Source organism: Drosophila melanogaster, chromosome 3L, assembly GCF_000001215.4.
Source record: "Drosophila melanogaster chromosome 3L".
Taxonomy (NCBI): domain Eukaryota; kingdom Metazoa; phylum Arthropoda; class Insecta; order Diptera; family Drosophilidae; genus Drosophila; species Drosophila melanogaster.
In genome coordinates, this window is record NT_037436.4 from 328097 (window position 1) to 356059 (window position 27963).

A 27963-nucleotide genomic window follows, 5' to 3' on the forward strand; every position below is an offset into this window, starting at 1 on the left:
TCGTTTTTACAGTTCGCGGTTTCGAGGTTTGCAACGCGCAATGAGCAAACTTAAACTAATTTTGTGACTCGGTAATCAAGTAAATGTGCAGCGGTCTAATTGAAATCAATGTTGCACGTGCAAATTACAGCTTGCGAGAGCAGCAATCATTTTTGTTCAGTTTTTTAAAGCTTACGAGGTATGAAAAGAAGAGGAAGTAACGGCAATGCCAGAAGCTTGTTGCTTTCTCCACTCCTCTTTCATCCTCGTCATGTGTGTGAGTGTGCAAGTGTATGTGTTTGCTAGGCTTAGAATTCCCAGTGAATATTGGGGAAATGTTAATTTAAAATGCAAAATATGTGATGGATAGCAAATGGATACGTACAAACAATAGTAAGTACATGTGTGTAGTCTTTCCGATTTTTTTCATTACTGGTGTTAAAAAGAAGAGACTAACAATATTCTTCATGCTCTTGAGCGGCCATTATATTCTAGGTGACCATTGTTGATCTAAAACAAAATAGAGAGCATAATTTTATGTTTCAATTTCTTTCTTCCGCCGCCATTGTATTCTGGGTTGATAAGGAAGATTTTAAGCAATTAAAATATATCTTCGTCTCTTTCTTCCACCGCCATTTTACTTTGCGGTGGTAAGGATGAAAGAATGAGATGCAAGCTTAAGATCTCTAAAGCAGCCATTTTTTTCTGCGGTGTGCTATTGGTCTTCCTCTTAAATTTAAAATTTATAAATTTCTTAAAAATATAGCAATATTGGCTACTATTTTTATCCATATTTCGCAAAGTTAAATGTAAACCGAAATTCGGATTTTTTGAAGTTTTTATAATCAACGAGATAGATTTGCAATCAAAATTTTTACCTTATCCTAATGAGAGGGATATATTTATTTTGCAGGGAAATTGCGTAAGAGTTCAAAGAGCTTAGTTCATAGGTGAGTACATCCACATAATTCTTATGAAAAATATAAAAATGGGCTGATTAAAATGATTGGTATTATGGAAATTATTATTGAAAAAATATGAAATTTACATTTTAAAAAGTGTTATTCGCGTTATTACTCAGTTTGTAAATAGCGGGCATCAATTGTGCATAGTTTGAAGGTAAGTTGCCCAATAAATGGCGCAAAGCTCGTAACCGCGAATTATATATGTATGTACATATACGATAAAAATAAAGTGTGGCCTTTGCTTGGATAAAAAAATCGTCCGAGTCGCCGGATATCCATATTATCGCTTTCAGAAAATTCGATATCATCGATAGGTGTTTCCCTTTCAAAAGTCTTCGTCCGATTTGGTCCGTTTGACTACTTTTATCTGGTGCATACCCGATTTGACTGCTTGGACGGAGTGGGATGTGTGAATGAACACTAAAACGCTTGAAACTTGAGAAATTAGGGAAGTAGACGGGTAGCGTCAGTTTGTTTGAGAAGATTAACAAGCCCACAAACTGCACAAAACTTGCAAGGCCATTTTATTATTTGTCTATCCATTTTCGATCGATATGGCAACAACATTTAAGCCATGCCCACTCTAATGCGTCAATAAATGCGACTAATCCAGGCGGGCCCCCAAGTTAACTTGGCCCTCCTCATCGAGTCAAGCGCTTCCTTCGAAGAATGATTTACCGTTGATCATACCGGGAAGCCTTTTTTGGTCTTCAGGGGAGGTAGAGACTACATGTGGTATTAAGATGAAAAAACTAAATGCGTACATCAAATCAAAAGTATTCTTATTAATCCAAGTGAATTATAATATTTATTTTGGCACCTTGTAAATGTGACAAGTGATTAGAAATGTGGTTCTTCTTAAAGATATAAATGTACATCATAATATGCTAGAGTACTGAGGCACTATTATTTATATACTCTCCCGTGTGCGACAGACTAAATGATTCATAATGAATATGAATACCAGAGTTCACAGATGAGCAATAATCTCAGTTCCTGTTAAAGTGATGTCACTGTCGGCTTGTAGGGAGAGTCTGTGAAGGAAAATATCAATGTTAAAAGAAGATAAATTAAAGCAATAAGATGAACACCAACCTGAAGATTTTAGATCGCCTTTCTCATCGAACTTGTATACGCGAGCATTAATAATACTCAGATCTGTCTGACTTGATTCCCTGTAAAAAAAAAAAATGGGCAATTAAAATATTATAGCTTCTATTCGAATATTTCAACTTACACATTAATGGCCCACCAGGATTTGACGTGCAAATTCTTGCCAAGGAGCAGAATAAAACCAGCTATGGCCAGGCCCAGAATGCAAATTCCACTCCAGAAGTCAATGATGAAGAAATGCTCTCTCACTCTGGCCATTATATACACGACTATTTCTCGGATCCAGACCGCAAACACGCCCACTATGTAAGCGCTAAAGGCATAGAAACTGCAGGAATATAAAAGATAAATAGGTCTATAATAAAAACAGCTTTTAGGAAATCTTACTGCGTCTTGACGATTTTCAGTTGAGTGCCCAATATGTACTGAGTATCTGGTGGCAGTTCGTAGATGGAAAAGTACGCCTTGAGACAGCATACAATGCTGAATATCAGGAGGAGTGCAATGGGTCCGTAGTAGTAGATCAAAATACCCCAGGTGCGAACTGAAAATGCATAGATAATTCGAAATTAGACTTTGTTGTACTTTCTTATTCAACCTACCATCGAACCAGCAGTAATCTTCTCCCATGCCTGGCTTGAAGTGCTTGGGCAGCTTGGAGTCCTGGGCTAAGGAGACCAAAAACCGAAGACCAATCACCGCCAGAACTGCCAGAGCAAGGGACAATCGACGGACGGAGCTCCTGACAGCCTTTTGTTTAAATTTGAGCAGAAAGTCAAGACTGCAAATGGCCAGAAAGACGAAGGAGAGCATGATGCAGAAGTAGGCCAGAAATCCTTTTGGGATGCATAGAACAAAATAAGTTATCCAGTTGAAGTAGACAAAATTACTCAACCTATGTTTCTGCAAGCCACATGCGAGAGCTTCATGGGATTCTTCAAGGCCAAGTAGACCAACAGGGAGTAACCAACGATCATGGACAGCAAGTAGTAGATGATTAACTGGCCATAGTGGCTTTTACGGGCATCTCTCACAGATCCAAGTAGGGAGAGTATGAAAATGTTTATAATGATGGCTATAATACTGCCTAGAAGGGAACAAGAGTTAGAATCTCTTCGAAAGTATTCAAACAACACGACTCACAAATGGCGTAAATCCAAACCCGGTACCCCGTTTGAAAGCGTTCGCAGTTGAGCGGAGTGAGCTCCCACTGCTCCGGATTGTGCTCCAACGGGCTAAAGCAATACTCATCCGTTGACCACAGACGATTGTCCCGCCGCAGAGTTCCATTCTCGAAGAGGTCCCATTGCCAGAAGTTATCGTGCTTTTTGTCCACGAATTTGTTCCGGCAACCCAGCTCTGTGCGCACCACAAAACGATCGCGTATGCGTACTTGATCCACAGTCCTGTTAGCGTAGGTGAGCTCCACGTGAGTGGACTCGCGGACTTGGTGTGGCATTGTGCAGTTCCAGTGCTTGGCATCAAAGACGAGGTTCTCCGGACAACAGAAACTGATGCAGGGCTTCAGCAGACAGACGCAGCCGCGCAGATGTTTCTTGGCCCGGTACTCCACTCCATCGATCACCTTGAAGGAGTACTCCGCCATCAGATGCGGTGGGACCACTACTCCAGCGTATGAGTAGGAGCCATCCTTCATCCGCAGTCCATCCGTAATGTTGACCGTGTGGGCGTAGGCACAGGGATGGTTTATACTGGCGATCTCCACTGACTTTGCGCCCACGGAGAGCCAAATAATTAAAAGAATTATCAATGGCGAGACCATGGCTAACTGATCCACGCTTGTTGGATTTTTGGTCGATTCGTTCGTCGGCCTGACGTCACACGCTGTTCAGCTCGATAATTAAGTAAACAAATATGAGAAGCGATCGCCGTTCGCTTTGAGCAATGCACGCACACTCGCCGAGTCAGAAATCTGCACCAACAACAATGGAAACCCAAAATTGACAACGAATGTGACGCGGGTCTAAAAACGGCTGCGATTGCGACAACGACACCGACAACACCAAAAAGAACAACCATAAACATAAAAGTTTGGTGGAGAGTCTCTCCTAGCTAGTCGTCTTGCCTCTCTCTAAACGACAAACCGGCAACCGCAACGGAGCTCCATGCTGGCCAAGAATAAAAAACAGACTAACTGATTAGCCGTTCCCAAAACCAGACGCGACCACAAGCAGCTGGCAAAAAGAGCGATTGGGAAGACTCACAACCCGTCCCGCCCCTCCTCCTAGAAACCGGCGTGGAATCTCAACCAGCTCGGAACTTGCACATGCATACCTTAAGTTGTAAGCATATAATCCATTCGAGCCATTTCCAGACTTATCTTGAGATAGATATAAAAGTTAAGAATATTAGATTAGATTATTTCCATCCATTTTCTATAATTTATTGCCTTTGCGACCGTAAAGAAAATCCAATTTTTAACCGACAATCCAAATGGCCCAAACGAATTTACCACAGCTTTAGTTTTTAAATATTTAGGTGCATTTCCAGGCTATACAAAGTTTGTCTACATGTAGGTGTGTGACCTGGCTTGATATCGTTTACGGTCTTCAAGAATATTCGAAAAGATTCGTTGATTTTTGACAAACAGATCCGCTGAGGAAAAAACGACGTTCATTTTATCTTTGGCTTTATTAAGCTTGAAATACAATTATAATTCTTGTATTGTGTTTTACATTAGTTCAGAGATAATGCAGATATGGAGAATGGTACATTTATGCAAAGAGGGTATACAATCAACACCAATCTCGTTTTTAACAAGGCACATCTGTATGTTACGTATTTTTGCTGGATGTTTACCTTGGACTTAGGCTAATGGAGAATTACAAATTTGATCTCTCAGCTGGGTTCGGAGAACCTTACAATTTTGCTTGCATAAACAGTAGATATGGCTCTGCATAAATTTCTTATACAACTAATCAGGTTGTTCGTGGTCACATGGCATTAAAAAATGAAAGAGAATTGGGCGGGGTGGGGTGGGTAAGGGTTTTCGTGGTAGTTCTGGGGGATAGGGACTTTCTCTTATAGTAGTGTCTTTCATAAAGTTCTATCCGTATGTGGATGCTACTTCGCGAATTTATAGATATCGACTTTAAATGTTGATTACAGAATAATCTCATGATAGGAATATGTAGTCCTAAAATATGAATAAGTGATCTTTATCTACAGAAAGGAACGCAGTGTTCGCAATAATGCGAGGATCCGATCGAAATGAATATAAATGCGATTAGTCCTTCCTGATCTGCACGCATCCCGAGGTATTCAATGCTCTGCCTATGGCGGCAACTGCGAGTGCTGTGATCAGCGGAAGATGGTGGTTTTCTGAGGATCCACGCTCGAGCTGATCACTAGCGGCTTCTCCACCGATGGCTTCTCGTGCAGCGACAGATTGGCCACGCTGCTCGACGTGGTCTTGGTGGAGTACTGGCTCTGACGTTGGTTGCTGCCATCGCGAACACTCGAGCATCTGTGTTTGTGTGAAGTGGTGGAGTGGTTATGACGTCCATTGCGTGGGCAGCGTGGAATAGACAATGGCGGTAAATCTGATTAGAATTGGTTCGTTTGAGTGCTTGGATTTTAAGTTAGGGAAAAGCAGACACATTAAGCGATCCTACAGGATATAAACAGGTTACCTTCACCAAGACACAAAAGTGGATGGTCATTATGATTAGTTTTCGAGGGGTTAGAGGTTATCAGGGTTATCTAATGGTTTCTTCCAACTGGGGTTAACTACAATGTCAACTACTTCTCCATTTCCAGAGGATTACCTGTGACCATTTTGATTAGATGGCTATCTTCGGGGTCGGACTCGGGTCGGTGGCATTGCTACCGGCCTTGTCAACAGCCTTAAGGTGCAGCTTTCTTGGCAGCACATTCGCGTCAGAAGTGATGGAAGTCGAGGTAGTGGTCGAGCTCAGGCCATTCGAGCGCCTTTTCTCCAGGAGTCTTCAATGAATAGCGATCGATGATGATCAAATTGATGTTGAGACACATGCACATATGGACACACATGGTGGATGCAAACATAAGTTTGTGTTTAGATCAGGGCAATTAGGAATGGTACTTCTGTTTAGTAGCTACAAAGACGCGACCGGACTGAGTCACCGAGCTAGGCGGCTGGAGATTCAGTGCTGTGTTGGCTGTCAGTGTTCGGTTTAGAGTTAGTCTGCAGGCAGTGTCTGTTGGTGTTGAGCTTGCTTTTAAGCAATATCGAAAGCAGTCTGACAACGAAAATAAGTACAACATATAAGGTTTAAAATAATCACAGATTGCGCGCTGTCAGAACTCGAAGTGCATATGTATTCCCATAATCTTCAATGGGTCTTCCATCTTAGTGCAAGAGATTTAAGGAACGTGGAATTAGACAGGAATCATATAACCCGAAATTTTCAATATTCTTGATTTAAGCGCGGGTTAGCAAAGGCCACAACAAACGAGCAACCGAGCTAAAGGAGACCTTCTTACTGAAATCGACGAAATCGATTTAGACTTCGTGTGAATGAATACCACTGGTGGACCCATTGGCAAATGCGTTGCGGATCACCACCAGCTTGCGGATCTGGTTGGAGGCGTCCATAAACCGCTGCTTCATCGAGAACGAAGTCGGTCCCATCGTTACGCTCTCAGTCTGCCGCAGACTGCGCACACGTATCGTTCTGAGAATAGTCGGGGTTACAGATATGATGGTGGACAGAGTCAGAGACACGACACACAAGAGGGAGTCACGAGTCGTGTGAATGGACAAACGCCCAGTGGGCGGGACAGGACATAACGTGGAGTTAAGAATAGAGCAACACTTACCTGTTTGTGATCAAGTGCTTGACCTTCTTCTTCATTACAAACAACATGAAAATGAGAAAGCCCTGCATCGCATTGGCCAGATCCGAGATATAAAAGAGCTTAGACCATCCCTTGTCGCTGCCCACGAAGTACGAGATAAGCTCCGTGAGCCAGGTGATGCCCATTATGAGAAAGAGGCGTAAGAACAAGCCGAATCTATAGTTGGACCAAGCACGATAAAAACGTCTTTAGGGGAAGGTGGATAAGAAATACTGAAAGGATGACACTCACTTGTCCTTCTCGGTTCGTAGGTTCTTGGTGCTGTTCTCACTCGCAATTATCCGGGCCATCTCGCGCTGCACGCCGTGAATCTTAATCGCCGTCATTATGAACATGATGGTGTTGGCAACAACGATCGCCAGAATGGGACCGTAGAAATAGATCATGGCTGCCCAGTTGCTCATATCCAGCCAGCAGTATACACCATCACCAATACCTGGCTTTAGGTTCGCGGGCAAATTGGTAAGTTGCTGGGCGCAATAGGTGAAGGCTAGGAAAACTAGGGCAATACCCCAAGAGTACAGCGAATAAAACAGGAAGCGTTTCTTCTCCTGGAATCGGTTAATTCCTCTCGTCCCTCGGAAATTGTGCCACAAGTCAAAGCTAATGACACTTAGCCACATGTAGGCACCCATAAAAAAGAAATATGCTGTGTATCCAAACACTTTGCATGTAACACCAGTGGCATCAACTTGATAGAGTTGCACGTAGCACAGCGAGGAGTAACCCACGGAGAGCCCTATTAAATAGCAGACCAAGCTCTTTCCGTGCTGGTTGCGGAGCTCGGGAATCAATAGGTAAACGGCTATGGTAAGCATCATGAAGGGAATGGAGAACATCATGGCTAGTGCAAGGAATTTCGGTCGGATTAATAAAATGCTGTTTACAAGAAGTAAAGGTGATCGTTTCACTTACCATACGAATTGATAATCTTTACCGTGCTATGATCGTCCTGCATGTCACAATTGGCCGGATGTATGGTGTAGAACATGTCCGATTCGTTGACGTATGTCGGAACCATGCAGAACTCGTTCTTCCTGATTAGCAGTTTATCGTCCACACGGAGCATGGATCCGTTCTCAAAGAGTAGATAATCATCCCAATTGTTGGTCTCTGGCTGCAGAGAAAACATCTTGGGGCAGGGTCTGAAGCTTTGGATAGCAAACTGCGTAAACATGTTGACCAATATCGTAGACTCGTTGCGGAAGGTTATATTGAGCATAGGCGGATCTGGCCACGTTCGGTTGTCCGAGTGGTCTATTATGCATCCGTCAACTTCAGAGTTAAAGACCTGCCGCCACGGGCAGCAGATATTCAGGCAGGACTTGAACTTGCAGACGCATCCCCTAACGTGTTCCCGAACCTCTATGCGCTCCGTTAGCGAGCTGTGTATGTAGTCGTACGTCCCGACCAATTCTGCGGGAACTATTGTGCCGTAGTAATCATAGCTTCCGTTGGGAAAGAGCCTATGGCCCGTCAGATTCACTGTATCGTAGAAATTACAGGGCACATTTGGATCGTCTATGGTGTGGTAGTGGTCTCTCTCGGCCATAACGTAAGTGCCGAAGGGAATCCCCGGAATCAACCGGAACACGACCAAGCACAGGACGCCCAGCAATGTAACTCCGCAGTATAGGGATCCTCCAGGCTGATGAATTTTCTTCGGCATAATGAAGGTTCTGAAATTCGTAAATCTTTATTAAATATTATTACAAATATTTGTTATTATTCTTTAACGTTTATTCTTTTAACGTTTAAATATTCAGTGGAATATAGTTATTACAGTTAGTCATCAGTCGCAACACGCAGCAATTAAGCCTTAGCAAGTGAAGTCACTAATTAAGACCTATTTGCCGATTAGTTAGTCGTTTAATGTTTATCTAAGTGAGTTCACTAATTTGGGCAATAGAGCAACATCTAGGGACCCATTAGCGGGGACGAGTGGTGAATGATCTATGCGGACAACAGGTTGTCGAAAAGAATTAAGGAGGCGAAACAGGATAGCGTCACAAGCAATTAGCAGCCAACGTGTCCCATGGGGAGGAACCAGGGGCGGACTACCCACGACCTGAGCGCCATTCTCCGCGGGACATCAATCATAAGGTCAACCACGCAGGGAGTGCAGACTGAGCAAACATTTATGGATTCGTGTTAAATTGATAGTAACTGCCATTGTCTGTCAATAGAGGTGACAGTCTCCCCGAACTCCACTCCAAACCAATCCCGATCTGCCCACTTTTCAAGCGCTGCTAACGAGCCCGTCCATAAATTCATTACCAGTGCGAAAAGTTATACCGCTCGCTATCTTATCTTGTATCATTAGCCTTTGGGGACCAACTAATTCATTGATCCGCTGATTGTTTGCCTTTGGGGGAGAAGCAGAAGGGTAACCTGCGGCATTGTCAGGAGTGTGGGCCACTAAATTAGTCCGAATTTATGGGATGCGAACGGGTGGAGAAGGACAAACACATTAAACTCCGCACAGTTGGCTAATGGGGAAAATGAATACTGGCAGTGGGTGGGGAAGGGAGAGCCAGAGCACTTATCTTGCGGTGGGAAATTAGCATAATTAATCGCTGAGCACATGCACTTGGGAAATTTCAGCGGACCAAATTCAATCGTATATATCTGCGCACTTTAAATGTGCGAATGAGTGCTGCGGATGTTTGAAAAATAATCAAAACATGCGGAACATTAAAATCATGAAAACAATTAGCCATAAAATTGAATTATAGCCAGCGGTCTTTTCCAATAAACGGATTCTCGAAATTTCCTTGCCCTCGCGAGTGCGCCAAACTTATTTGATAAAAGCAATATTTCTTCCAAATTTTATTTCAAAGCTCTAAAGTTTTTTGTTTATTTATATTTTTATTGCCAAACAATTACTCTTGCTGAATTGTTTGACTACATTTTTACCCTAAGAATTACACATCAAGATAATTCAAAATATCAATGCACGAAAAGATTAAATATTCAAATCGGAGCTTACAATCATTGGATGACTAATGACGTTAGGAAAGGGATTCTACGAATAGCGCTACATACAATCCTCATCTGATTGATGGCATATTTTTAATTCGAACGCACGAGAGTGCAGAATAGGGAAAGTTTATAACCCGCTCTACTAAACAACATAGAAAGACAGTAATTTGGTTTTGATCAATATCTTTCTTTCACAAGTCCATTGCGAGAAGCCCATTTCCAATTTTGCTATTCTGGTGTTTAATGGATACGAACTTTAATCGGAGTACGATGGCGAACTTAAGATATGTTTACGATTTCGTAGCCGACTCGTATCAAATTTCTTATATGTGGTCGGTAACCGATAAGATAAAGTCAATTGGGAAACGACGCCTGCTAATATCTGACAAAGGTATGACTTTCTTGTTTATTTATATATGTAGAATGGCGACATGAGCGACTTATCGAATTGAATCTCCACTTCTAGTTCAATACGTAAACCATTTACTTACAGATGCCCGGCTATGCGACTTCTTAGGTTTTTGGCTTTGGACTCGCTTATTATCTGGTTGATTATCACAGTTTGCGAATTGTCCATGGTCAGGATGTGGCTGAGTAACTTCTCTGAGTCATCCAGTGGTTCTAAGCCCTCCTAAACGTCCATTAATTCTTAATTAACTTTGGCAAAACCTTAGGCATTGAACACATTGAAAATTTATCAGTCCGGAGTCACAAGGCGTATACGCAATTTAAGCAAACTGCTACACCATTCACATATTAAATCGAAAATGATCGAACAAAACAATAACCATATACTATGTGCGTTGTAAACTACACGGAAACGAATTTAAACTCAAGTGAACTGAACTCACATAAATAATAATCTGCGCGTTTTTTATCCGCATTCGGTTTTTATGCAAACTGTCTGGTTTTTTCGTTGATGTTTTTATTCAACCACTTTACTGCTTATCACGTATGCCACAAAATCATTGGAAATATTTCTCATATGTATGCCCATTATCTTGCCGAGGGCTGCGCGGTTTTCAGTCCGTTTGAGAAGCGAAACTAATCGCCAAAGACAGGAGACACTACTACCGTGTGTGAAATCCATAATGTGAAGTCACCACACCGAAGTTGAACTGTGGTGAACTGCAGCGTGTTATCGCTTCTCTAGATAAGAAGTGGTTACAGGGTCCAGTGTTCTTTTCACCACAAACAAACACTTAACAAAACAATTTTTAATAGCCAGCCAATCCATTGACGGGCTTGCTTTTGCTGCTGCTCTACCCCATGTACGAATATTTCGTGAGAAAATTCCAACTGGAGTATTTTTAGACCCCCGATGCTGATGCCTCTGCTGTCCGTCGATTGTAAACAAAGGCGGGCGGTTCTATCAATTGATTGCCATTAGAGTGGGCGGGTGGCAAGTTCGCCAAATATTATTCCACTGACACCCAAGGGGCTTTCAAGGGGAGAGAAAGGCTCGACAGTCAACAGATCCCGTTCGGGAACTCGAGACCCGGGAAGATAAATGGCCGTCAGCATGGGTGTCTGTTAGCACTCATCGGTTTTGATGAAACTCGTGTCAAAGGCCATTTTGAAACGGCACATAAATGTGAACCCCGTAGAAGTTCTTATTTCTATACTATTCATAAGTTCCTGTTGTATTGTATTTCTATTAAATTCTGGGACCTAACGAAGAAGGCAGCACAAACGAACCGATGATGGTTTTCAAAATGAATTAACTTATTAATGGATCCCATTAATAGTCTTGGCATGCTGCATCAAATCTCATTTGGAAAGCGAAATCCCTGCTAGTGGTTGCTCAATTCATATTTTTAGACTTTTCTTCGTAAGGTATAAACATTACTTAGTTTATGGAGTGCTAAGTAGTTGGATGCATGACATTAAAGGGAACTGTTCACATTAACCCCTAGAGATTAATGTGTTTTGTTTTTGTGAGTGAGATCTCTTTGTAAGACACAAATCAAGATAGAAAAGCCATTGGGAAACACAGTTCGGTAACTAAAAAATCATTCCACTAATTAATTGGTACATGCACTTGGCTTATCATGAATATAAATGCACAGCGGGATACACGATGGCCCCACCCGAATCTCTAATGTAATGATAATAACAATTGAATGAAACTTTAGTCGCAACTGCACTTGTAAAGTGACCTAGGATATGTATGTATGTATGTATATACTTAAGCACTGGACATGTATTATATATGTTTATATAATACTCCGGGGTGCATGATATATTTTTATTTAATACTCAGAAGCTAGGGGAAATTGTAGTGAAATAAACAAACCTCAAAGCAAACAATAAACAATATTCCAAGATGTTTCAACAACAATTCCCAGCCAAATGTGCGAAAGTGTAAACAACATTTAACAAATTCGAATTCTGAATCGAAAGAAACTGTTCAGTCCGATTGAATGACCAAGGTGCGGCCTTTGCGGGGTGGCCAGCCATTTCACTATAATAACCAATTTTCCCAGTGACTCAATAAAATTGCATCGAGCGGGAGCAGTTGGGTAAACAGTCAGTATTTGTCACGTAATTAGTAGTTTTAAGCTTTGATTTCTAAACCGATATTTTCAAACTCGTAAACGCAATGGCCAGTAAACTTTTATGACAATTGCCTGAAATCGTACACGGTCCTACAAGTGCGAATCTTGCCAATTGAGTCAGGCACCTGTGTCAGCACAATCCTAACCAGGTCCAATTTAATTTGTAAAATGAATTGCTAGGAGCCATTATATTGTATGAACGATCCCAGTAGTCGGCGTGCACTTACCGAGTTCAGGTGATGAATACTCGTAGTGTAGGCAACTTAAAGTGGCTTGCTGAGCAATAGAGTTCTTCCTGTTGTTGTTTTGTTGTCCCAGCTCGCGCACTTTCCAGTTTTAAATCAGTTGGGAACTTTGCGAACGTCAGTATCAGTACCTGAAAACACTGGCATTGATGGGTAAACAAAAACAGTCGGACCTCTGTGAGAGTCTTTTGGGGTTTACGGGTTTTTTGTCGACTTGCGAAAAGGCTTTAACGAAACATGGTTTGGGTTTTAGGTTCGACTTGCGTTACAAGTTGTGTGTTTTAAGCCGGTTTGCTTATGCAAATTGGACTAGGGAAGAGTCTGTGGCTCAAGGCGGGTAACCACATAAAGGTTTCTCAAGAAATCAACAGATCCTCATGTCCATAATAGGTATAAAAAAAATCGTCTCTTTCCCAATATTTTTCGAAACGCACTTGCTATGGGGAATTCCCTGGAAGGTGGGTGTGGGTGCGCGATCGGGCAGCGAACCGGTTACTACGATTGTTTGGATTTCCAGATACCGGCAAAATCACACGCTAGCTTACGAATTAATTAACATTGAGATTCTTAATTCGCGGTTCCGATATAATGATAGCAGGTTTTCGATGGAGTTTTCCGAGTTCCGACGGAGCAGCTGCACCCACGACCAGCAAAGTCTCGAAGCGAACTGAGAAGCGGGCGCTGCGAATACTCAAGGAACTAGCAGATATATAGCAGACATATACCAGAGCCCTGTTAGAGGTCTGTTAGCCGAGTGCTTTGCCGACCGCTTCGCTAATTGCAAGGCGGGCAAAACAAGACCGAACCGAACAATGCGAAATTTGATCGAGTGAGTGCCAACCGAGGCTCGATTGTGTCTGTGGGCAAACAAAACAATTATCGGACGATGAATGGTCCTCTTGAGTGGAGCAGTGGCCCCGGGCGAAACACGGGTGCTGACTCAAATTGCTGAACTTACAAATTAATTAGCAGGGCGCCGGAGCAATCAACTGTGTGAGTTCTCTCGCCTTCGGCAAGAACGAAAAGGAGATTTATTCTTTGTTTTGATCTGGTCATTTTTCGCCGATCGAGCGCTTGATAACGTACCGTATTCTTAGTAAGGTGATACTGATTAGTTCTTTGCTGGGAGACTAAGTCAAGCTCATCTGCTGATAAAGCATGCAACATAAATCACAGTTGACCTTGGACCATGAATAGAAGAGCTTCTGCAATAAACTGTTACGTATTCACAACAAAGTCAGCACAATAGACTGAAACACTATTATCGTTTTAAATCGCTTAGCATTACATTATTTGGTTATATAAATAAATGCAACGGCAGATGTAAGCCATTAAAAGGAAGCCAAATCCCACGTCTCCGAGACGGGAAACAAATCATTAGCACGTACGGATATTTAGTTTAAGTAAAACCACAACTCATGTTTGAAATCAGCTGTATTTCAACAGGCCAAGTACAGCGCATAACGCTGCTGTCCAAACCATTCATGGATTATAACAATACATATATAAGTTCATACGATTAGAAATCACACTGAATCTGCAATTCGACGAGAGCCGGACAAATGATTCCGGGCGAGGCTTGAAAGACTCTAGGTGCTTCTGCGGTATTCCCTAAAACTGCTTGCCTTCATTTCAGCGAACTTCAAAATAAGAAAGAAACTGGTTTTGGCATTGAACAAGCAAATCAGCACGAAACAATTGGCGATACATGAAGAGACAACGAGACTGTTTGTTGTGGGCCGAGGCGAGACATTAAAGTCGCATTATATATCGCAGGCATCCGACAAAGCTCCTCTGGTTTCGCAACTTGCGAGGCGCGGATTCCCGACCACCGAGGCCTTGAACGAGAAACATTCCAAAGAATGATCTTTAATTGCCCAAGAGTTTTTTAATTAGTATTGGAGTGGAGACACTGCTCAAAGTTGAAATCATAATGTTTGCACTGGTTTCATTTATATTTAGCTTCGGGCTCTACAAATTTGTTTTGTAAATTACTGTTTACAGATGTGCTGCTTACTGGACCGATGTTAGGAATAGATAACTCGACAAGCCGGGTCAAATTGAGATATATCCCAAGCGATAAGTTTCCCGATTGAACCGCAAGTGAACTTCTTCGTCGGGCGAATTCGCTGCGACTGAATTCCATCCTCTGACATGCTCCATTTTTGCTGAAGTTCCCCAAAGCGCCACATTTCGAGCAAAATGCTGTAGCGAAAAGCTGCGTACATTTTTATTGAAAGCTTTCAAACGAAAGCGGATACTTTCACCACGAAAGAAGACAGTGCGCAGAGCGCCGTTCAATCGATTAAGCTTTAGGGTCAGCTTTCAGCAAGTGTGAGTATGCAATACTTTACTTGACCAATTGGAAATGCAACCGATGGTATTGGTATTTCAACGTCTTTAATAATTACTAATGTTCATGGCTATATCACATTGATATTTTTTTTTAATGATATAATAATTTATAATATAATAATTACTAATGTTCATGTCTATATCACATTGATATTTTTTTTGTTAATAGTCACTTTCTAAAGACACAAAACGAGGTTATCGGCAAAATATATTGACAAAATATTATTGCAGTATTATTTTTTATTTCAAATGTTAAAAAACATCTTATGTTCAATAAACGGTGTTAAATCCATCTGAGTTAGTTGAATAGTTTTAAGAAAAGTGATATACAGAAACCGTTATTTATGGTTTGAATATTAATAAGATACAAACATATACTTATTACAGCTTTTAAGCCAATGGCGAGTTCCGTGCTTTATTTTTAGGAGTTGTTCCCACGGTAATACGACTTGCCATAGATCTGTTAGAAATGACACTCCTCGTGGATTTAGGATGGTTCCTAGGAAACAAACTCGAATTAGAACTATGAGAAAACATAAGAACACAATTGAAAAGTAAAAGTGCAAAAACAAGTAAATAAAATTGTGGGGACAACAAACACCATTCTGATAGTAAGCAGAAATTAAAAGGTGAACAACCAAAATGCAGTGCAAGTGGTTCAAAACCGATTAGTTTAGCCAAGAAAACAGGCTTAACATACTAAATAAGTGCATTCGATCTTACATGTAAGGTCAAGCAAGTTATTAGTAGAACAAATAATTCCAACACCAAATAACTAATAAATAGTTCTCTTGGGATTACCTATAATAGGACATTTCGTGTCGTCGTGTTTTCTAGCGAAATCTCTTCCTCACTGTTGTTTACCTCCTCACCCTCCCCCCTAATGCTGCTCAGGCAGAGATAATAAGTGGACCTGATTAGAAGAAATTCTTGCAGACATGCAGATTGCTTACCTCTCCTGCAAGAGTCTCCACGTGCTGCGCTTCAGAACGAACAGTATAAATATGATGATTCCTTGAGACCAATTTAAATAGTCAGCCACCAGAAAGACGTTGGCCCAAGTTTGGTTGGATTGCGAAAAGTAGGAGCCTATCTCCAAGCTCCAGGACAATCCCATAATGATGAAGAGCCGTAGGAAGAAGGTGTAACTTTAATGAAATCATAAAGAGGCCGTTATTCGAGAGACTTTCTTCAAGGAAGTCGTTTAACTTGCGTCTGTTTGTCGGAGTTCAGCTTCTGCTTTCTCTCTTGCCTGTGCGCAAAGTTCTGAATGTCCTTCTTCACTCCTAATATACGCTTAGCCGTCAGGATGAACATGGTTATGTTAAAGGCAATAAGAAATACCATTGGACCGTAAAAGTAGAGCATGGCTGACCAGGCTTGAGCTATTGATGACAAAGAAGAAAGCTCAATGGTGAACTATGTGCACATACATATTTATAGTTGGATGTTGGTACTCACTATATATCCAACAGTGTCCCTCGTGGCCCACACGAGGATTCCAATCCTGGTTTTCCACGATGTTATCGGCCAGAACGGTAATTCCTGTCAGGACCACCGCCATGCCCCAAGCATAGGTATTGTAGGCCAGAAACCGATGCTCAAATAAGAAGCGATTCGCTTTGTGGGAGGAGCCTCTGAACGTGTTCCAAAGGTGCAGACTGATGACGGAAAGCCAAAAAAATGCGGCCATGACAAAGAAGTAACCCAGAAAACCTAAGAAAGACGTTTTGAACATGTTCTTCACCGTATCGTCGACATGATCTAACCTGCTGGTTTGCAAAAGCTAATGGATATCTGCCACAAATCGAGCAATAGGAAAAGATATCCCATAAAGAGACACACCATGTAGCAGATGAAGCATTTTCCATGCAAGTTTTGTAGTTTCTTGACGAAGAGGTATACGGCGATCGTTAGAACCATGCATATCAGCGAAGAGATCATCACTGTGGGGAGAATGGTATAATCACACGGCAAATCAGCTGATCGTATGGTATAGCTTACCAACCGTCTGACCGGTAATTGATGGCACTATCAAACAGTTGTGAGGTGCAATTCGAATAGACGTAGCATTACCATCTGCGAATGTAAGATGCTGAAGGCAGTATTCCCGCTTGCGAAGAGTCACACGGTCAAAGTGGCGAAAGAAAGTTCCGTTCTAGAATTAGAAAATACCAAGTAAACCAAATATGTTCATTATGAATATATTAGACAACTGAACCTCGAACAACGTGTACTTATCCTGTTCTTCGCGGTTGTCTAGGTAGAACATTCCGTCACACGGCATCGGTAGGTCCCACTGGACGATTAGTTCGTTTTTAAAGTGTCTGCGGGACACCGACCCGTCGTCAAGAGTCACATTAAGGAAGGGATCGAGTTCAGCCAGCTCCTCGTCGGACATGTTGTCGTAGCAGACACCATTATCCATGATATGGTCGTGAGGGCAGCAAAATCTGACACAGGGCTTCAGCTTGCACACACATCCTCTTATGTGACGAGCCACCTTCTGCTTCGAGTCGTCCGGGAGAATCCTAAAGTCATATTCTCCCGTCAAAATGGCCGGAACGAGCAACCCCTCAAATAAGTACGATCCATTCTGTAGTTTTTGAGCTGCCGAAATATCGACAGTGTCGAAATAATCGCATTCGAGAATGTCTGCATATGATTTTTGAATAACCAGCACAACAAGTATGACAGTTGATATCCGAAGAACCAAAAGAGTTTTCATTTATCTGCAAAGGACACAAGAAAGGACGCCTTTGCCAAGATGTTTTTTGCCGTAGTTGGAATTGAAAATAGCAAAACCAATGAAAAGAACTTAAATGGTATGGTAGTATATTGTACAAATGATAAATGAGAACCAAACTTTAATTGACAACACAAAGATAGTCCACATATTTTTCCTCGTTTGTCATACTGGGTGATGTTGATTTGTATGTACATACATACATTCTGTTGTAAAGCTTGTATTTAGCTTCTAGCAGTGGGCATCGAACAGCTATGAAAGGCATTTTAATTCCAAATTCATTGTTAGGTACGGCTGCATTCTGTGGTAATTCGATTTTCATTCGGTTCATCTGATCCTGATGATCCTAATTACAAAAGTGGAGATGTGGATCTGGTGACTGAGTGGCCTGGCCCCATATTTGACCACAACCCAATTTTGATTAAACAATTATGTTGTTCTGGGAAAACCAAAGTTATTTTATATTTATTATTTTCCAAAACTAATGGTATGATATTCTTGTACATATATACACAAAATATGATATATTTAAATATTAATATGTGTATACATATTATGCATATATGCATAACTGCACTTACACAGTACACATGATATCAGCCTCATTTTTCTTATTCACTTCCACGAAAAGAAGTCTCGTTGTAAAAAAATATTTATTTTTTTTGATTTTTTCTTCTCGATCGGTGTATCACAGTTAAAATGGTAAGATATTCTTGTACATATATACACAAAATATGCTATATTTAAATATTAATATATGTATTTTATGGAGTTAAAGTCAGATGCGAGAGCTCTGCCAATAATTAAATTCGTCGTATGTATGTATGTGTAAGTGCACACAAGATATCACCATAGTCCGTCTTTTTTTTTATTTACTGCCACATTCAGTACAATTACATTGTACAAAATATTTACGCTTTTTTGTTCTCGATCGGTGTATCAAGCGGACATGGAGCGTTCCGCGTTTGAACTTTTTTTAAGCTTAAAACTCACACAGATGTGTGTGACAACTAAACTTTACTCTGCTCTCTCTCCTAAAACTTGAACGGAAAAAAAGAATGAATGTTGAACAATGGTGGCAGAACAAACCCGTCTGCCGCCACGATCAGTGTCGTTTTGTGCAGAGTAATTTTTCGTAACATAGTTTCTGGACTGAGAATATTTTTTATTAATTGAAAATATGGATGGGCATGTGGAATGATGTTTTTCTTTCAATAATATGATTCGATTTTATTTACAACATTATGTTTGACATCGGCTTATTCAGTTACGTTTTAATCGATATATCGTACATGCACTTGCACTGACGATAGTCAGTTTTGATGCCCTGTTTCCAAGGAGCACATTTCAGTGTTAAGGCTAAGCGACCGCTTTAACTCGATGAAAAGTTTTGGGATCAGCTGATAAGTGCTGTTTTATACATGGAATTATAATAACCGTAAAAAAAATTCAACTTCTTATAACCAATATCGTAATCTTATCGGAACTGTTAACTCGATTACACTTATCAATTACAACTAGAGGTTATATCGATACTATCGTGCGAGGCTAGCATCCATCACTAGCCAGTCCATTTTTTCATTGTGTCGGTTCAGTTTATTTGGGTTTGTTTTTCGTTTCTTCCGTTTCCGTGAAAACCCCTAGTTAAGGACAAAGGACATTAAGCCAAGTTCGCGCATTTATATTGATCGTTAACCGGCCTGCGTGAATTTCTTTCTACTTTTGTTGTCCTATAAAGCGGCAGCCTGAGTGCGAGTGTGTGAGTCCGGTGGCTATGCAGTGTGTGCTCTCTTTCCGAATGCGTTAGAAACATATTCTGCATTTGTTGAATACAAAATCTAGTTGGTGCAAGTATAGTACAGCAGCCAGAAAAAAGAGAGGTAAGAAGAGCCCGCCTCTCTGCCTTTCCCTTTGTGCTGCAACTTCTTTCGCTGCAGTGTTTGTAATTATTATTGTTATTCTTCCTCTTGCTCTCTACCTCTTCCGGAGTTCCACGCAGGCGGACAAGGGAGAGGAATAGAGTTAGAGAGAACCATCCATACACGCACACAAATCTCGAAAGCCGCATGTAGTGCAACGAAGGAAGTGGCAATAGCGTAGATAAGGGGGAATGAAGGGGAAAGGAAGATAGCCAAGATGCACTGCACTTAATCGTTGATTATTTGTTTACAAATTCGTCAATTAACCGTAAATACCAATACTCCGCTTTCTTCGGCCATCTAGTCGACATAAAGAACAACGAATACAATTGACCCAATCACAGGAGTGTTTAACGAATGGAAGAAAGAAAAAGCACAAATCAGCTGCAATTCTACACTGTAAGAAACCATGTCCAATATGGGGAATTACCTCATTTGCACCAGTTCGTGGTTGTGTTAAGTTTACAAAACTGATCATAGCAAAGCGCTGTTATAGCTTAACAATAATGCGAGATACTTCCCAGTTTTCTGTCAGTGCTTCTGGGTGTGTATGAGTGTCGCCCGGGTCTTTATCCGGGGACTGTGATGCAAGTGGAATATGAACACGAAAATAGCATATTCAGTATGTTGAGCGTTGAACAAACAGTTGTGGGGTGCGCTCTGCGCTCCCCCTCCTGCTCCTGCACGCCAAAAGCAATAAAAATTAAAAGGCAAGCAACGATAAGCGGTCCTAACCCCGCTTCGGAAGAAGGCCCCATCTCTTCCTGGGGTCGCCACCCCTTCCACTGCGAACCCATGGCAACCCTGAGGCATAACGGGCATAAGGTAAGCCTAGCAAATGCATACGCCACACGATAATTAATGCCAGGCCAGCGTAATTGATGCGTCGGCGGCACGAGAGAAAATCAATCGGGGAGCTTAACCTGTTTTCCACAGGCCTCCGTGTTCCATGTTCCGTTTTAAAATCCATTTCCCGGAGGGTGGACCACAACTCCTCGAAACCGGGGAAATCTATTTAGAGCAAGCTTTTGCTATTGGCTCCACGAAATTGGGGAATAAGGGTCGCCAAGCTGAAATTTCAATGTTAAGCATTTAATTACATATATACCGATCATTTTGCACATAAATTACTGCGATTAAATATGGCGTACGACGAATCAAAATTATGATAGAATAAAAAAATGTACTTTTAAGGTTCTTATAATATTCGTACAACCTAAATCTAGGATGCTCTTGGAACATTAGCATTTAACTTTGATAACTTTGATCCACGCTCCTTAAAATCCCTTGAAAAGTTTAGCTGAACACACGCTTTGTTTGGACTAGGCTTTGTTGTTTTTCTTGTGGCTGGCGTTTCTCAAATTTCACTTCCTTGGAATTACCACATATGCGGTTTCCATTACCTCATATGGATGCATTGTGCCCGTTGCCCTTGGCTCTGGAATGGTTTCGTTGATTGAGCCACCCCGAGAGATGAGCACTCAGCAATCCTAAGACGAGATCACAATTACTCGTCGAGAGGTGTAGGTAGGTCCAGGGGGGTGCCCTAGGAAAGTGCTTCGCCAACAGCGCAGCAAACGAAGAGAGATCCGCAGAAAGCAGTGCGAGCAAAGGCTGCTCCCATACCGTTATTCGGTCAGCGGGATGAAGAAACAATGCCGGGTAAACAAATAAACATTTGTCCCGATGATAATTTCGCACAGAAGTCGGTCAACGAACCGAAAAGTGAGAAACAGCGGTCGAACAATGGACATCCCAGTGGGCCACCACATAGGCGTTGTCCATATTTTCATTTTGATTTCGATTTCATAATGAAAAGTCAAAGCGGGTGTCTGGCTGGCTGGCCATTGACAACCTGCCCTAAATGGACACCGATCTTAGCTGGCTTCCGGGGAAATATGGCGCGCAGCGTGCGGTACTGTCCGCCGGGTCCCGCTTCCTTTTTCATTCGTCTAGTATCGCGTCTAGTAACCGGGTCTCGTGGGCGTCAGAGAATGACGCAAACCATCCAATTGTTTGTTTTTAATAATATTCCTATTTTCGAGTGCTGTTCTCTTTCGCCAACCTGTTGATAACCCAGGCAAGCACAGTGGTCCACAGCTAATTGCAACTCACAGAAATGAATATCAATAATCTAGAATTATAAATTTGAGACCATTGGTGCTTTTAGGGAAGAGCTGGGTAGTACTATTTGAATATTTGTACATTTGTAGATTAACCTTGTATGTTGTCCCTTACACTTGACGTCGTAATTGTGCTGTTGATTTTCACCTGCTGATAATGAAACGAGACCAGTTGTCAAAGATCAGCACTAAGTCTGTTCCAATTTTTACGATCGCAATCCATACTCTTCATTTATTGCCGATTAGTGATTTCAAAATACATTTATGTCTGCCATTCTATTCTAGTTAAATGCTCGATCTGGCACTAGTTGTGCTTCCTGGTCCGCCAGATTTGCGCATCTGCGTCTGTCGCTTGACAAATTACAAAAATATATTTTCGAGAACAAGGTATTTTCACTTACAATTGCACTCTGCCTGCCATGTGAGGTTTTTCTAGAGGTAATTCAGGAAAGTAACCTATGCCTCACTTTTTAGCGATAAAACGATGTCTGTGTAAAAGTAGTCACTGCCTCAAGAAAATTTGCTAGTTAGACCCCGATCGATAATTACTAGCAACTACATGGTAACTATAAGAAAAAGCACAGTATCTAAATTCTTGGCCCTTTTCGATTCGCACCATGTCCGCCTTGCGCAGTTCAACAAAAACGGGTTTAACCCAGTTTTGGAGAACAGTCGACGTCTGCGGAAAATAAGGTTGAAAGGTAAAATAGTTGGATAGTGCTTACAATTATATACACATAGATACTTGGGTCTGTGTATACTAGTCGAGAGCATTTAAGCCAATTACACGGCACATCAATCATTAGCAGACGATTTGAGACTTGGGGCAACTACACTGAGACAATTGTATTATATTTCAAAATGTATAAATGCTACCTATAAAATGCTATTTTTTTTACGAATTCTGATAGGATGAATTTCAGAATCACTTTTTATAATGATTCTTATGATTCAAAAATATTTTTCTGAGTGTAAAAATAGAAAACGAGCTTGTATTAGTACTGTCCCCTATATAATGACAGAGATTACCTTATCTTCAAGTTTGACAATGGTTTTTCTGGGCTGTTTGCGGCCCACGAGCAAGAAAAAGCTACGCGGTGCAATGAATGAGGCAAAGAAAGGCCTCAAAGACAAATTATTAGTCATCCAGCAATTGGCGACTTTTGTCTGCGTCGATTGCTTGTCTGGGCAGAGAAACTACGTGGAAGTATGCTCCATCCAATACCGCGGGGGATATAGAAATGAGAGGCAGTTAAAGCGAAGCCCTCGATTGTTACGTAGTGAATTGTGTGTTGACCATAAAATAACAAACAAGAAAATAAACAACTGCAGCGGAAGAGGAGGCGTGAGCGCTTTTCATTGCTTTCAACAAGCCGTAAGTTGGTACTCATATGTGCCCCGTTCTCAACCACTCTTGTTTTTCAGTCAATCAGATATCCATCCACATGAAAAGGAGCCGAGGGAGGCAGCCAAGTTAACTGGAAACAAAACATCCAGCAAGCATACTAAGCTAAGAAATATAAACACTCTTGCCAATTTATCGAATAAACAAGAAGCCGAGCCAGGAGAGGCAGCCCGAACAAACAGGGAGCTCCTTTTCCGCCATCTGCGCCCTCCAACGTGATACACGAAGTTTTGTAACCCTCGAACCCGACCCGAATCATGGAGTTCATGGAACTCGGTCATGTTTGAGCGCTTCCGACTGAACAACCTGACTAGAACCTTTCGCCTGCGAGGAGGCGGCCCAGAACTGGCGCGCGACAAGAAGACCCCGCAACGGCAGCAATGCGTCACCGTCCTATTCCTAGATGACATCACGCACACCTTTCGGATCGAGGTAACACCCAACCCTTATGATTTAAAGTTCCACTTGCACAACTTGGTTTACTCCTATGTATATATATATATCCGCGCATAATTATGCGGTATGCGAATCGTAGTCAAAACAAAGAAAGTTTCGCGATATTCGAAATCATCACTATTCATTTATTCAATTTTATCTGGTTACTTTTGGCTGCTGTGCACTCAGAGCTCACTTTCTTCTCGACTAGCATCTTCAGACACGCACTTGTTCGCATTGTTTTCCAATCTCCAGTCGAGGTTTCACTTTCTTTCACCTCGATGATCGAGTAGTGTGTGTGGTTGCCGCAGATTAAGATTATAGTAGCCTACCAAATTGCAACCAAATGGATGTCGATTAATTACTGTAGTTGCTATGAAGGCAATGCGAACAAGAAATCCAACTAAAAATTTGTGTTTTTTAATTGGCAAAAGGAGTAAATGAAATTACATTTAATAATCTTAACTAGTTGCTTTCGTATTATGAAATTTAAAAATATCCATTTGTACACCTTATAGAAACGTGCGAAAGGCTCTGAACTCCTGGATCAGGTCTTTCAGTATCTCGAGTTATCCGAAAGGGACTACTTTGGCCTACTATTTCCACAGAAGCCAGGTGACGTCGTGGTGAGTTATGAAGTTTTCCATTGCTCAAAAATACATTAATAATTACTTGACGCGCATTTTCTTCTCAGAGATGGGTTGATGCTCAGAAGCAGTTTAAGAAGCAATGCAGCAGCGTTTCCCTCGACAACGATGCCGTACCATTATTAGAGTTTAGGGTTAAGGTATAACAACAGTGCTTTCCATTTCTTTCTACAAAAAAAACTTAAGGTCTCTTTTGTTTAGTTTTTTGTAAGCGATCCCAGCCGACTGCAGGAGGAGTTCACACGCTACCAGTTCTATCTGCAGATCAAGCGCAACATTCTACTGGGCAAGCTGCCCTGCTCCAGCAACACCCAGTGCCTGCTTGCCAGCTACACTGTGCAATGTAATTTAATGACCTTCAGCAGGTTAACCTAATGAGAAATCACAAAACCATCCATCTTTCTTACAGCCGAGTTGGGTGACTTTAACGCATTAGAACACCAGCCGGGCTATCTGAGCGGAATGCAGCTGCTCTGCGACCAGACAACGGAGGCGGAGCGGAAGGTTGGAGAACTGCACAAGTTGCACCGTGGGCAGCTACCGGCGGACGCGGAGTACAACTACCTGGAGCACGCTAAGCGATTGGAGCTATACGGGATTGACCTGCACAGGGCCACCGACTCCAACGGCAAGGAGCTGCAGCTGGGCGTATCGGCCGTCGGACTGCTCGTCTTCCAGCATTCATTGCGCGTGAACACTTTCTCGTGGAGCAAGATGGTCAAGGTGTCGTTCAAGCGTAAGGACTTCTTCATCCAGTTGCGCCGCGAGCCCAGCGAGAACTACGATACTTTGCTGGGCTTTGGGATGAGCAGCCACAAGCACGCCAAGGCGCTGTGGAAGTCCTGCGTGGAGCACCACAGCTTCTTCCGCCTAAAGCGACCACACCGCCTCTCACGCTTCCTCAATATCAGTTTGGGTAGCAAGTTTTACTACTCTGGACGCACAGAGCTACAGGCTGTGCAGGAGTCCAAACAGCGTGGTCGCATTCACAAGGTATTTGTGCGCTCGCCGAGCAAGCGGCTTCTGGGAGCCGCCGGCGGTGTGGGAACGTCAGGCTCCTCGGGCGGTACGCCTATGCAGCAGCACAGCGGCTCCGAGAGCGCCAATTCCCACAACAACGGAAAGCCAGCCGGCGCAGGAACCATACTGACCATTACAAAGACAAGCCGCCCGCACGATAACAAGGTCACCTCCAAGGAGGCCGATTCCATGCCGCGCAAGGCGTGGGAGCAGCAGAGCGACGAGTATGACATTCAGCTGTAAGTAGGAAATAAATTTGAAAACTGTTCCATGAGTTAAGGTTATATACGCTACTTGTTTTTTGATTGACAGCGACGTCGGTTTTATTGAACAGTGCACCCGACGCTTCGAGTCTGCATCCCCGTCGCCCATGCCGCCCGCCTACAGCTCCGGCCAGCACAGTCCAATTCTACTGCCAACAACCATCGCGGACGCCGTGGGTCATCAGCAGCCGGAAAGCGGCAGCGACCTCATCACCATTCGTTTGCAGGCCGACGAGCAGGGACGCTATGGTTTCAACGTGAAGGGTGGAGTGGATTTGAGCCTGCCCGTTCAGGTGTCAAAAGTGGTACCCCATACGCCCGCTGATCGTTGCACTCCGCGAGTCTGCGAGGGCGACGAGGTACTCATGATTAATGGCCGGGATGTGCACGGCCTGCGTCACGAGCAGGTGGTGGCCATGATTCGTGATTGCCGTCATCAAGCCAGCGGCGAATTGCTACTGACGGTGCGGCCCCAGCGCTCGGCCCCTCTGCTCCTTGAGGAGGAGCCGTTGTACCAGTACGTCCCGGAGAGCGATGAGATCGGATCACACTCTAATCTGCTCGATGGGGATGCTTTGTTTACCCAGAGCCTGCTGCTGCTCAGCGATGGCTTGGCGTCTGGCGCCCTGTTGGCGCAGTATGAGCTCATGTACAGGAAGAACCCGGATCTGGCCATTACTGAGGCTCGGAAGCCGGCGAACGCGCCCAAAAACCGATACCGAGACATATCACCATGTATGTTAAAAGTCACTAAATTGAGGCATTTTAACATGAAAAACCTATTTCAGATGACTGCACCCGGGTATCTCTGGTCAACTCGCTCACAGGCGACTACATCAACGCCAACTACGTAAACATGGAGATTCCCGGCGGAGCGGTAAACCGATATATTGCCACCCAGGGACCTCTGGCCAGCACCACGACGGACTTTTGGCGCATGGTACAGCAAGAGAGCAGTCATCTCCTGGTGATGCTAACGACCGTAATGGAGTCTGGTCGCCAGAAATGCCATCAGTATTGGCCGGTGACGGGTGAGGAGCTTCAGCTGGCGGAGGGATTCTCGGTGCGATGCCTTAGCGAGAAACCGGACGAGACAGGTAGTTTTGTCTTCCGCGAGTTTGTTCTGAAGGACAAGCACGAGCAGCGACACATCCACCACATGCAGTACTTGGCCTGGCCAGATCACTGTGTGCCCTCCGATCCTAATCTTTTCCTAGAGTTTACGGAGCGGGTGCGTGCCGCTCGAAACCGCACGCTCCTTCAGGAGATCGAGGAGAGTCTGAAGCAGGTGCGCCTGATGGATGCCGATGCGGATGCCGACGAGAACGGCGGACTGATGCGCGAGCGCAAGTGTGCGGCCAGCAACGGAGCCACTCCTGAGGACGAGACGCCGGTCTCGACAAGCGTGCATCAGTGAGTACAAGGGCTATGAATTCGAATGGGTGATGGATATCATCAATCGAGTACTTCATCTTATTAATCTTCAGGTGCATCAGTGCAGCCAATCCACCTGTGATTGTCCACTGCTCGGCGGGAATAGGACGTACTGGAGTGCTCATACTGATGGACACTGCGCTGGCTTTGATGGAGGCTCGAGAACCGGTGTATCCGTTGGACATTGTGCGCACCATGCGCGATCAGCGTGCCTGCATGGTGCAGAATGTGGTGAGTACTGCTGGATAGGATTTACGTGTGGGTTTCCTATAATCGTGATCTTAAATTCCAGAGCCAGTACCGCTTCGTGTGCGAGTGCATCTGCGCCGCCTACATGAAGATCTCACGCAGCAGTGCGGCCATTAACGACGACGAGGATTAGGGGCAGGACCATCTAGCTACGCAATCAACAATCTTCCGCTAACACGCCCCAAGTTTTTCTTATTCTATACGAAGCTTCGTCTAAATCTATTTAATTTTTAGATCCCGTAGACATATGTTTAAAACTGATTGTATATCATTACAATTACAAAACCCGTATATTGTATTATCAACTCCGTTCATAAGGTATCCCCAAATACACACTTATACATTATCTCTCCATCAGTTGCCGAAAGTGCTGCAAGGAACGATTCTAAATTTACAAAGCCACCACGGAATGGTTAACGACGTGAACCAACTACCTAATCGAAGTATACAAAGCGAAACAAATGGCAATTTATTTACACCCATCCAACGCTACGCGCCACCCATAATTGGCGGTCGATAACAAGACGCAAAGAGCAACCGAGAATGCGAACCTTATACACTGATAGACATGAGAAGATAAAACTGTTAGTATTTTAGCACCAAATCAATTCATAAATGTATTTATGCTGAACAAAAATCCAATAAAATGTGTAATTAAAAAACGA

General features: G+C 42.9%; 4 protein-coding genes across 16 annotated transcripts; 1 reads left to right on the top strand and 3 right to left on the bottom strand.

The window, feature by feature from the left end:
• Ptpmeg (Protein tyrosine phosphatase Meg) lies at nt 1-27954 on the top strand. 5 transcript variants are annotated; one of them, NM_167831.3, is made up of 11 exons: nt 1-372; nt 893-929; nt 23271-23682; nt 24204-24311; nt 24380-24472; nt 24534-24675; nt 24742-25591; nt 25665-26350; nt 26404-27028; nt 27103-27280; nt 27342-27954. In NM_167831.3, exons 3-11 carry the CDS (start codon nt 23530-23532, stop codon nt 27429-27431), a joined length of 2925 nt encoding a protein of 974 aa, NP_728523.2. In that variant the 5' UTR covers nt 1-372; nt 893-929; nt 23271-23529; the 3' UTR covers nt 27432-27954. The 5 variants fall into 5 exon arrangements, with proteins under 5 accessions (NP_728523.2, NP_728522.2, NP_001163310.2 ...); NM_167830.4 differs by lacking the exon at nt 893-929; NM_001169839.3 differs by lacking the exons at nt 1-372; nt 893-929 and adding an exon at nt 19363-19683.
• Nucleotides 1726-4213, bottom strand: mthl9 (methuselah-like 9). Its single transcript, NM_138185.4, has 7 exons — nt 3201-4213; nt 2953-3144; nt 2660-2893; nt 2445-2601; nt 2182-2385; nt 2040-2119; nt 1726-1978 (listed from the first exon to the last, which is right to left on the bottom strand). The coding sequence occupies exons 1-7, from the start codon at nt 3838-3840 to the stop codon at nt 1944-1946; spliced, it is 1542 nt and encodes a 513-aa protein (NP_612029.1). The 5' UTR covers nt 3841-4213; the 3' UTR covers nt 1726-1943.
• On the bottom strand, nt 4705-14819 carry mthl10 (methuselah-like 10; the record flags this gene model as incomplete). 7 transcript variants are annotated; one of them, NM_001259603.2, is made up of 7 exons in its annotated part: nt 10751-10920; nt 10391-10530; nt 7833-8596; nt 7149-7761; nt 6879-7103; nt 5846-6023; nt 5220-5544 (listed from the first exon to the last, which is right to left on the bottom strand). In NM_001259603.2, exons 3-6 carry the CDS (start codon nt 8584-8586, stop codon nt 5861-5863), a joined length of 1755 nt encoding a protein of 584 aa, NP_001246532.1. In that variant the 5' UTR covers nt 8587-8596; nt 10391-10530; nt 10751-10920. The 7 variants fall into 7 exon arrangements, with proteins under 7 accessions (NP_001261206.1, NP_001246534.1, NP_001261205.1 ...); NM_001274277.1 differs by lacking the exons at nt 5846-6023; nt 10391-10530; nt 10751-10920 and adding an exon at nt 14720-14819 and having other exon boundaries at nt 4705-5544; nt 6879-7073; NM_001259605.2 differs by lacking the exons at nt 5846-6023; nt 10391-10530; nt 10751-10920 and adding an exon at nt 12685-13292 and having other exon boundaries at nt 4705-5544; nt 6879-7073.
• On the bottom strand, nt 15282-18861 carry mth (methuselah). 3 transcript variants are annotated; one of them, NM_079147.4, is made up of 9 exons: nt 18719-18861; nt 17279-17789; nt 17062-17215; nt 16827-17003; nt 16519-16773; nt 16271-16442; nt 16011-16205; nt 15859-15943; nt 15282-15556 (listed from the first exon to the last, which is right to left on the bottom strand). In NM_079147.4, exons 2-8 carry the CDS (start codon nt 17783-17785, stop codon nt 15859-15861), a joined length of 1545 nt encoding a protein of 514 aa, NP_523871.1. In that variant the 5' UTR covers nt 17786-17789; nt 18719-18861; the 3' UTR covers nt 15282-15556. The 3 variants fall into 3 exon arrangements, with proteins under 3 accessions (NP_523871.1, NP_001246535.1, NP_728521.1); NM_001259606.2 differs by having other exon boundaries at nt 17279-18242; NM_167829.3 differs by lacking the exon at nt 15859-15943.
• Nucleotides 27955-27963: the final 9 nt, after the last annotated feature.